The sequence below is a fragment of the Apostichopus japonicus genome, chromosome 19 (genome assembly GCF_037975245.1).
Source record: "Apostichopus japonicus isolate 1M-3 chromosome 19, ASM3797524v1, whole genome shotgun sequence".
Lineage (NCBI taxonomy): Eukaryota > Metazoa > Echinodermata > Holothuroidea > Aspidochirotida > Stichopodidae > Apostichopus > Apostichopus japonicus.
The window spans coordinates 14,071,755-14,082,662 of record NC_092579.1 but is presented as its reverse complement, the minus strand read 5'-3'; the positions used below and the strand labels follow the sequence as shown (position 1 = coordinate 14,082,662).

Here is a 10,908-nt window from a genome sequence, read left to right as displayed (position 1 = left end):
TTTGACCCCCCGCCCTAGCTACGCCACTGTTAACACGGCAATATGAGTGTTAAACCAGGGCGTTTTTATGAAACTGCTACAGCTTGTACACGAATTATTCAGAAGATTAAAAGGGAGGGCGCTCAGCTAAAACGTTTGTACGTTGCTATACATAAGCATGCAGAATAAGGCATATCTTGCAGAAGGCATAACTACAACCATGCAGAATAAGGCATAACTTGATACTGGTTGTTTAGAATTCTTAGAATGATAGTGTTGTCAACTCAAACTTAACAATACATTCCAGAGAGAAATAGGATTCCTCTCTCTCCACCTCTCTCTCCTCCTCCCCCCACCCCTCTCTCTCGTATTTTATGTTTTAAATTCGCTACAAGAGAAAAAGAAATATATAAAAGCGCTGTAGCCTCCTGTTTTAATGTACGATACATTATTCATGGCTCATCGAGGTTTCCCACGTAGTATACGTAGTATATATCGGCATCGATATTGACTCCAAATATGTACAAAGTCAAATTATGGCCACCATTGCAAAAGTTTCAATACATAAATTGTACTACCATACTCAACATTCCTTTAAGAAATGAGTTTAACGAAATTTGTTTACAAAAGCATGCTAAAATCGTCAGTAAGAGCCCAGAAATGGCCGCATACTAAAACTGCAAAAATTATGAATTCCATGAAGTTCTATTTTTTCTTGAAATCTATCCTCGGATGTTGAGGAGTGTCATGAGACAACCGGCTAAATGACTCAATAAAATATAAATTGTTGAGTCATGCGCACTAGTAAAATGCTTACTGAAGCTTAAACATGAGTTAACGTCGCTTTTATTTTCTTAGTTCATTCTGAGCAGAATTCGGATGATTTTTATAATGCACCTTCTTGACCATTTTTCTGTCTGCTGTCGTTTGTTATTGAATCTTCCTTCGTTTGGTTTTTACTAGTGAATAATCTCGCTGGATCAACTAATTTTTCCTCATCTTCCTCGTTTCTGATTGGTTCATTTGAGTTGACGTCATTTGTAGAGCATCGATCAATCACCAATCGTATCTGTCCTTCGTCTTGCAAACGCGTAAGGAGTTCATATTCAGCTGGCATATTATGAACGCTGGTAAAAAAATCTGACGGTTCGGCATCGTAATAATGGTGACGTATTCGAAAACCGTTTTCATCCTTTTCAAAAGGATAAAAGCCGTACAAGGTTATTTCAGAGCAAAAGGTTTGAGCGACTGCAAAGAGGTTAAAACCACTGCTTGCGTAATGCTTCAATCTCCAGTATCTGATAATGAAAACAAATATATAGAATTGTAGAACAATGAAAATTGAATAATCTTGAATGTATGATGTATCTTCTATTTGAAGTTAATATCAGCCGCTTTTGAGTTGGAAAAGTAATTGTGTTATGCCATGCTAATATTCTACTCCTATCATGCAATACAGAAAACAAGATCGAATTTGATTGCTAGATTCATTTCTCTATAACTATTCTCTTTTTTTCCCCTCCAGATATTCACATTTAAACTATGCTCTGGAATACCCGTGTAAGGGTTACATAAGTGATGACGTCAGCTTCTCGATGTGGTTCTAAACACTGTTCCATCGATTCTAATAACTCAACCAAAATATGTTCGTTGAACTTCATGCAGACAACAGGGCCTCAGAGTGAATATTGAACAAAATTTTGTCCTCGACAAATATGTTATACATTGTATGGACATAAGGACATAAAACTGTTTGCTTATGTCTTCCGATTGAGTTTTGCGTTGAATCGGAGGAACTGACCGGTGTGTTGAACTAAGTTTAACTTTAAAATTAGTGGATTCCCGGCTTTAAAGCTGGTGATTTCTCAAAAAATGAAACCTGGTCTAGAAATGAACCCGGGACTGGCAATAATGATTTTTTTTACTGGTCTCCAACATAGTGAACTTACTTTTGTACCCAAAGACATCCTTTAAATACCCGATATACCCTTTGCTACATCTATTGAGTTGCTGACATTATAGGATAGGAAAGAGATGTCCTTAAATTCGAAGTAAGGTTTATGCCAAAAGTAATACCGGATTTATTTTCACAGCTAATGTATCCTGCAGCTTATACCCAGCTTACTGGACAATGTCCTACCTCGTTTATACTATCAAGGACGTAATATGAAGATCCCATAATACCACACAAAAAAAAATACTGTGACCCTTCACTAATCCTTAAATTCAGAAATTTCGACACGACGTGACAGGATGGTAATTGTTCTAATCTGATCATTCAAACGCAAGACTTGAAAAGAAGTTCGTGTATACAAGATTAATATGAAATACAATGAGTTTCTCAACTTTAGGAAAGGAGCGGGGGGGGGGGGGGACATATACCCCCACACGCATGGACCCTCGCCTGCTAGGTATAATCACTTTTCCTGATTCCATATTAGAGAAATTGTTTTCATTAACATTCGAAGGAGCTGCATGCATGTCCGCGATAATGATAATTAAAGCATTATTGCTTACCTTTCAATGGACACAGATTGCCAGGTATAGGCCACCCTCAATGGTAAAGAATAGTGGGATTTCAGAACATAAGCTACCGATTTGAGGTAATTCCTCGTCTCCTTAAAGTTCATGGATTTAGAAAACCACATGACTGAATCATTCAAAAACCGCAGTCTGCTTAATAATTCATCGTGATGGTCCAGTTTAAATTCGAAAGTATACAGTGAATGATACAGGGAGTGCAAACTTTCGTAGTTTAAAATGGTTAAGTTGGTCTTGATGCCTACATCTTCAGCGAAAGGTTTGATTGGCGCTAAATTGGCTCTCATGACAAAGTCGTATGAATTAATTTCACGACCACAGCGACTATTTAATAAGAGTCCTCCATTTCCGACGATTGCGCATGTCTGTTGTCTGTCGATGGTTCGTCTTGTGGGATAATAATCTTGAACGATACAATTCTCATGAGAAATCTTTCCTGTAAAAAATTCCTTGATTAATTCACTGAAACCTAATTTCGGCAAGACAGACTGCTCGAAGTACATTTCTTCGGCTGGTGTTTCATCAGTGTAAATCAAGACTGCATAGTTCTTCTTATAGCAAGGTCCATTAATATCACTGTTAAGAAAATATAGATATAATTATAAAAGTTTTAATACCACCAGACCACACAGTACAGTGTATAGTCGTCGGGTATCCTAACTTGGTTTTGGTTGAGCGTTCATGCAGAAGTAGGCGTCTAAAGGGGCGTTTGCAGCCAGGACATCATTATCTAGGGTTAGGGAGATGCCATTTAGGGCTCTGTAATGTGGGAAACCTAATATTCCTCATATCATTACTAGCAGCCTAGAGGTCATCATTTCTGTCCCCAATATGCTAAAAAGTCAATCAATAGTCACTTTTTAGCATACTTCAAAAACCATTCTCCATGCAATCACCTTTACCTTTTCAGCATTCTATGAAATGTTATTGCTTAACCAGCTTAAGCCAAATCCTCGTTTAACGCCCAAGCCCCATGCCCCTCCCCTCCCCCACACACCCATACACGCAACTGGCATACACTACACTATGTCCCCATGTCAACTAACATTTCAAATCTTCCTATACTTGGGAAACCTTCCTATAGTTCAAGTCTCATTTGAACTAATATACTGTGGTGGTAGTGGGTTGGGGGGGGGGGGGGGCGAAGATGTCATGGCGTCCTAGGGCAGGGGTATCAGGGGGAGAGGAAAACCCATCCCCTTTGAGAAATTTGATATGATTGAAGGGTGCTCAGATGGAAGTTAGTGCTACAATGATATACTCACTGTTGAAACGATGAATTTTTTAATACTGCTATGTCGTCCTGGGTTAGTGTTGGTCCCTCCCATGTAAAAAAAATGAAGCTAAAATGCAGGGTGCTTGAATGCAAAATGATGCTATAGATTGCAACACTTAAAAACAATCTCGAAGGCTTTTCAACTATCTAGGTAGTCCCGTACATGTTATATTTATGTACTGTACATTAGAATATAATTTTGTAATATTCTGTCAGTGGGTAGACTGAGCCTTGATTTCATTCTGTTTATGTCAATAGCAGTGTAATTGCGACCCTCATTTCGTGACATTTGGAATGGATTTCCACAACAGTAGGGTGCCTGCATGTAGAGCAGGGCGTATTGGGGCATAAATTGCTACTAAGTGACCACGGGCCGGGGAAGCAATGGGCCATTGAAACACGCGTTACATTTGAGGACTCGGATGAAATGGAGCATATCGTTTGCGACCAAGAAGAAACCATCGACGCATCGGATCAGGCGATTCCGACCCGGTGACCCGGTTGACCAATCCACCACATGCTAAGCTTAAATCTATAAACCTAAGTTTATTTTCTAGAAATACCATCTCATACCTATAGTATGACAAATATCTTTATGAACATGAAGTATATAATCACTATGGGACAAATAGAATATTCAAAAGGGCATAATCTCATCTAGTATAGTATCATCGTTAAAGTCTGCTTTAACTTGACTTTACTATAGATGAGACTGGCCCTGCATTAAAAAATTACCCGCTGCATAACCGATGACACTGTCTGGTGATTTCCACTTCGAAAACAAGAAGATACATCGAAAATATACAAAGACATGTTAACAAAAACAAAATCACATGTCGTCTGCTCTGAAACAGTTTTGGCGCCATATTTCTTGGTTTTTGGGTTAGTTCCCCGCAGATGTTAGATATCGTAGATGAATAACGTTCGATTGTTCCATGTGTACATTCAGCCGTCACTGAAGTGATTGTCCTGTACTGATTGTCCAAATGTAGTGGTTCTGCTAGCATTAAAAGCTCGTCATTGCTTCTAGTTTTTCTTTCTTCATACTTTTAACTATATCAGACTCTTTTGTTTGTGATAAGAAACAGCTATAGAATGTTTCGCCGTGTTAACGCAATTCCCGATAATTAAACGTCATCTTCTTAGGTGATGAATGGTTTTACCAAAACGCACAACGTAATGCACATAACACACTTTTCTCTATGTGTGTATCAGACTGCGAAACCTATAATGCACTAACTCCCTTTATAAATGGGTTGCGTGGTTTTTCGTGTGATAAAGAAGACAACTCCAAATAAACGTTTGGAGTTAATTATTTGCCTTTCTGGGTAAAAATTAACCTTTGATCAAACAGGACGCTGTTTTCACAACAAGGCCTACCATGAGATTCAGATAATGCAAAATAGCGCCACCAGTTAACACTTCACGTAACACATTGCACTGCCTTCTAGTATCGATATGTCATTATTATTATTTTAGGTTTACAGTCTTGTACAGGGCCAAGGCCCTTTCACACGACTTTTACAACTTAACCCATTGTTCATTGGTCATTGGTAACTTGTCACACCTACACACCAAAGTGTGCACAATTCTATCAATCTCTCCTGGGGCACCACAGTGCACCACAACCATGTGTCCCCCGGGGGACTTTCCATAGGGTGCAGCCACAAACCGGCGCATGCAACTATATTTACAAGTTACCTTGCAAGTCCCCATTTATACACCTGGGTAATGAGAGGCAATGGAGAGATAATGCGCCTTGCCCAAGGACACAACGCAATGATCTGGCCAGGGCTCAAAACTGTAATCCTTAGATCACAAGTCCACTGCCTTAACCACTTGACCACAATGCCCTCATAGTGTAGAACAGGAAAAATTGACATATTGATCTTTAAATCAACTAATGTATGGAATGTTGCTTTAAAGGGTGTGAAGACTCGCGCACAAAGAAACGTCTCATGCCGGTAATCTGAGCTAGTTTCGAATGAGGTGTAACAGAAGTGTTAGACACCACCATCGATCCCAGAAAATACACACACAGCTTGCTACCATCGGTAACCAGACACTAGTGGACAGTCAATACATACAGCTGCGGTCAATACCCACAGTACAGCGTACATAGCAGCGATGGACATCTCAGGTCTGGATAAAAGATAACAAGGTATCACGTCTCATTACTGTCTGCATTTTGTAGTCACAAGAAGAAAACTTCACTTGAAAGCAAAGGAAGTTAACTTTTTCAGAGCGCGGCACGCGGTTTGGGGCGAGTCTTCAATGCCTTTAAGGGATTTTGACTGATGAGGCTGTGATGTTTAAAGAGTGAAATACAACCTTAATTGTAGTGGCATTAAGTTACCTACTATATACGTCACAAATTATCATATTATCATATAATCCCTTTCATTTGTTTTTTAATTAATACTGCGAGACAAATAGAAAGTAACACTATCAACAACATATCTGATTTTTGAAACTGTGCAAAATTTTATTCTTAATATGAACAATTGTGTTTATATTACCATTCTTTCCCAGCAAAATCATTTGATTTTTTTTATTTCCTCCAGTTATGAAAGTGTAAATGAAAAAAAAATAGAAAAAAAAATCGGTGTCCCAAGTAATTATATATTAATATCATGCACTTTTTTTTCATCACCAACTTAACTTCACGTGTAAACATTACCAAATGAAAAAGACTTTAAGATTATAAACTGAATTTCGCATGGAGTTATTTCGTTGAACCAACAATAAACCAAAACAATAATTAAATCCAACAGTTTTATCAATCCGTCATTCCTCTAGCCACAGGTTGAGATTATGTAAGCTTTTATTCTTAAAGTGATCGAGTTTAAAGATAGCAACTTAAATTCTCGAAAATCATTACATTTTCATAACTCGAGCCACCCAAATAAAGTTCAATATAACATCACTGACACAAGTGCTGCGATACAGTTTTAGCCATAATTTTTACCGCAAGAAACAACAAGAGAGCTTCTGCATGGAAGTTACTACGAGTAACTCTGCTACCCAGAGTTAAAAACATTAATGTAACTTTTCTCTCTAGAATTGTTGCTCATAGTACAAGGACTAACAAAAAAGGACCACATTTCCCCCTTATGTGGAGTCTCCCTTCCACATGACATATTCTTTGTCTCAGTTTTTAAGTTAAATTTTTCCATCTACTTTATGACAAGGTATCCTTTTCTTTAATGTAGATGGAACCTCCATCCCCTTGCCCCACCCTGGGCTACTTGTTTTGATACCTGATAAAGCAGACTGTTAATATCATCACTGAAGAGTCCCTATGAATGTATGATCACTCCCTTTCCATTGCATCTAACTGCCCCCCCCCCATTCCCCCTTCCACACCCACTCTGTGACATCAAACGTACAACTGTCTGACCCACACATTAGCCCGATCTCTCTAAATAGCACACAGAAGTTACCAATACCCTGGCAAGACTTATACCTCCATTTACCAATAGCACTCAATCCCAGCAAATTTCCCAGCACATATTTCCCATTCACAGCAAATTTCCACTTCCGCACATTTCACATGGTTCAACCGTGACTGTACCCTAACATTAACTATGAAAATATAGTCATTGAAAGCTTACCTCTCAGATTCATATTCTGAAACAAGATCACGAAAATGATTACCTGCTACGACTCACCCTTTACCTTTGATGATTTATTCTCCCCTCTGACACAGATGCCCAGTTCAACTGTACACCACTCCATAGAATTCATCCTACCCAAGAACAAATTCAAGACATTGCCTCCTCAAGTTCTTATCATTATCTTATGTCATTTCAAATGCTCTCATGTGTGTGTAGTGCTGAACACTTCATAACCAGCAGATATAGCAAGGGATATCTAAGACTTTGATATTTAATTTTGATAAAAACAAAAATTTTGATAAAAAATGTAAGAAACGTTTGGAGGCTTTCATCACCTGTTTGGACATACTTATAGTACAAAGTATCAATATATTTTGCAATACAATTAAACTTTGTTGGTGCAAAACAACAACAAGTTAATTTCTAATTGCCTCATTGCTTTTAACGAGATGATTTGCATTGATTTTGGTCAATTTATAGTATCATTAGATGGTACTCAAATTTAACAGGTAATTTAGTAGCATCTCTATTCATGTTTCACGACACAAATAATAAAATTAAAAAAAATTGTGACCAAAAACAGCTGCTCCAAAATGTCACATTGATATAACTATTGATTTTTTTTTGTTTAAACAAACTACATAGTTTTCATAAAATATGTTATATTGTGCTTTACAGGGCTGTGCTAAGAATTGTTGGAGATATTTTCCCCATTTCTTTCTCTCTTTCTTCTTCTTCTTCTTCTTTTCCTCCTTGCAGTTTAATACATAAGTATGGAAAATACTTTCAATGCAAAGTATAATAAGCAGGAAAACCAAAACAAATTTCAGCAAAATATGAAATGCACTTTAAATTTTATACTACTAAAGAGAGAGAAGAAAAAAAAATATTGAAGTTGTTTAAATTTCAAAATGGTAGAACATTTTTTGCATCTTTTTTTTGTTGTGTTTTCTTTAAGCTCAGTGCAAAGATTTACAAAACATGTTAAGAGTTACTGTAATAATAATATTTGAGAAAGTTTTGAAGAAAGGAGAAAATTTACAACACCAAATAAATTTGTGACATAGACCAGACAATAATTGCATACATGCCAAACAAAACCAAAAAACATGCAAAAAATATTACATTAGAAGAGCTATAGAAAGAGAGAGTTTTTATTATGAGAATATTTCTTAAAGATGTGTACTCTATTAACAGTACACATGTAAAGTGCTTAATTATACATGAACTCTACATACAGAGTAAGGTAAATTTGAGAAAATTAAAAAGAGCCAACAAAACCAGCGACAACGAAACTGTTCATATTTTTGACAGAATGAGTTTAACACAATACACTCCTTAACTGGTTGTCGTTGCTCTAAACAGGTTTATTAAATTTGATATTAAAACAAAATTCATGCATAAACTATTAAATTATGGTAAGATTTGATGAGGAGGTAATAATGTATTTATCCAATAATGAAACAGTATACACTAGAACATAAACAAAATAAAGTCTTTATTAATATTAAAAAAACAAAAAAAACAAAGTTATACATTTTATTGCTGTTTACCCTTGTATCCAAGAAATACAAAAACCAACCAACCATTTAAACAGATTTAGCCTCTTTGAAATAAGACACAATAAAAACAGATTAATAGCAGATATATGGGGTCAGACGTAACTAAATTACCTCTCCATGAACTGAAGAAACCAATGTTTTGTGTCCTTTATGTTTCAGGTTAATCAAACTGCTAGGGATTTAATGTTAGTACCTCTAACATATATGTTTGTTTAATCCTACAATATTCATTTATGATCCTTTTCACTTCTTTCAGATATGAATGCCAATGCTTCCAGAAGCACAATAAATTTTATGTCATTAAAGCCTATTCCAGAATAGCGCCATCTATTAGCCCAAACCTCTCCAATAGTTGGCTTGGTGGGCTGTATGATGTCTTACAAATTGAAAATTATATGAAACAATACCATTTGGATTCTCACCAATCAAACTTTGTCTTACTCCATAGCCATAATACTAATGCATCGTTTGTGACCTACAAGTTACCACGTAAAACAATCAAGATATCGATGCTGAATAGGCAAAGATGTAACTTTTTCTCCTCTTTCTTATGTTTTATGCTAATCTTAGATACTAACATGGATAATCCCTTGAAAGTCCAATGTATCACAGCAAATGCTTTTTTTTTTTTAACTTCAAGGAATGGATTGTTTGGAATGTAGTAAACTAAAAAGGACAAAGTTTAAGTGGCATTGGAAAGACACTGGATCCACAAAACCAGGACCAAAATATTTTAATAGCGTTCCCATAAAATATCAAATTTCTTTTATCGATTCTTTCCAATTGTAGCACAGAAATATACACACACAAAAAAAAGGAGAAACTGTTATAAAGTAGTTATGATATTAGTAAAACCAGCTGACCAATAATCATGCACAATTGTTGTCGGGAAATCATATATATCTGAATTAAGAGCAACTTTCAAAACTTTGGTTATTTTAATTTTTTCCAACCTCTAAAAGAGACCAAATTTCTCAACAAAAGATGTCTTGATTGGATAAAACTGAGATTCAAAGACCTGTCCACCTTTAAAGCTTGTCGTATACTCTCCCCGGTCTTTTCAAGAAGTAAACAAAAAAACTTAAGTTTGGAATCTAGATTAATATGATAAGAGCCTCAAAAATCTCGCTGGAAAAGTTCGGAGCTACTGGAGAGAAAATCTTGATCAGAGTCGGTCTTTTCCGGTGACTCGTTTTTATTTTCTCCAAAGAAACACGGATCTTTTCTTCTAAACTGCATAGTTTCATTTTCATTTCTCTACTCTCCGAGGTACTCTGAGGTAAGTACACTTATGTATTTATTAAGACTTGTCCTCATCCTCTCTCTCTCCTCGGTGTTCCAAATTTCTCATAGCACCAAAAATACATTGCAACACCGAGCACCACTGAAATTTATTGTCTGAAACAAATAGAAAAAAACGAGACGATATCAATACAGGACGCCCTTGACCAAAACCAGAACGATGTGAACAGATCATAAAAGTATAAAATGATACTTTCTGTATTTGATTGTCAATTTCCAGCAAACTTTGTCAAATCACCAGATTATTACACAAAACATGTTCTTTTCAACTTCACATAACCAGCAGAACAAACATAAATAACATTTGAACACCATTTTCCTTAATGATATGCTCAGATAACATTTGAACACCGTTCGTCCTTAACGATGGCTTAGCACACAGTAAACATGTTATCTGGGGTCCTACACGACTGATTTTCTTAGTTTTCTGTTGCGTCTGCGGAACTGATATAATGGTCTCTGTGTGTTAGATAAGTATAGTGAAGCAACTTTAATTGATAAGCCTCTGTTGATCAAAGAAATCATTTCTAAAAGGATAAAAGTGGTACAGAATTACAATCAGTGATTTTCTTTTAATGGCTTACGTTATCGTTACGTTTATGTTACGTCAAGACTAATTTTGTGCCTACAT

At 36.4% G+C, this 10,908-nt stretch overlaps 2 protein-coding genes across 4 annotated transcripts in view; both read right to left on the bottom strand.

Moving 5' to 3' along the window:
* Positions 1 to 13: 13 nt before the first annotated feature.
* On the bottom strand, positions 14 to 5,072 carry LOC139960649 (CMP-N-acetylneuraminate-poly-alpha-2,8-sialyltransferase-like). Its single transcript, XM_071959190.1, has 3 exons — positions 4,532 to 5,072; positions 2,497 to 3,096; positions 14 to 1,277 (listed from the first exon to the last, which is right to left on the bottom strand). The coding sequence occupies exons 1-3, from the start codon at positions 4,801 to 4,803 to the stop codon at positions 866 to 868; spliced, it is 1,284 nt and encodes a 427-aa protein (XP_071815291.1). The 5' UTR covers positions 4,804 to 5,072; the 3' UTR covers positions 14 to 865.
* A 1,185-nt stretch (positions 5,073 to 6,257) lies between these two features.
* The window catches only part of LOC139960648 (BAR/IMD domain-containing adapter protein 2-like), an 86,103-nt gene continuing 81,452 nt past the window's right edge, over positions 6,258 to 10,908 (bottom strand). For all 3 annotated transcript variants that reach the window (XM_071959186.1, XM_071959188.1, XM_071959189.1), the window contains one exon: positions 6,258 to 10,373. Coding sequence is in view for 1 of the 3 variants with exons in the window: in XM_071959188.1 (XP_071815289.1) it covers positions 10,367 to 10,373 (7 nt within the window). In the remaining 2 variants the exon portion in view is untranslated. The remainder of the gene's footprint in view (positions 10,374 to 10,908) is intronic.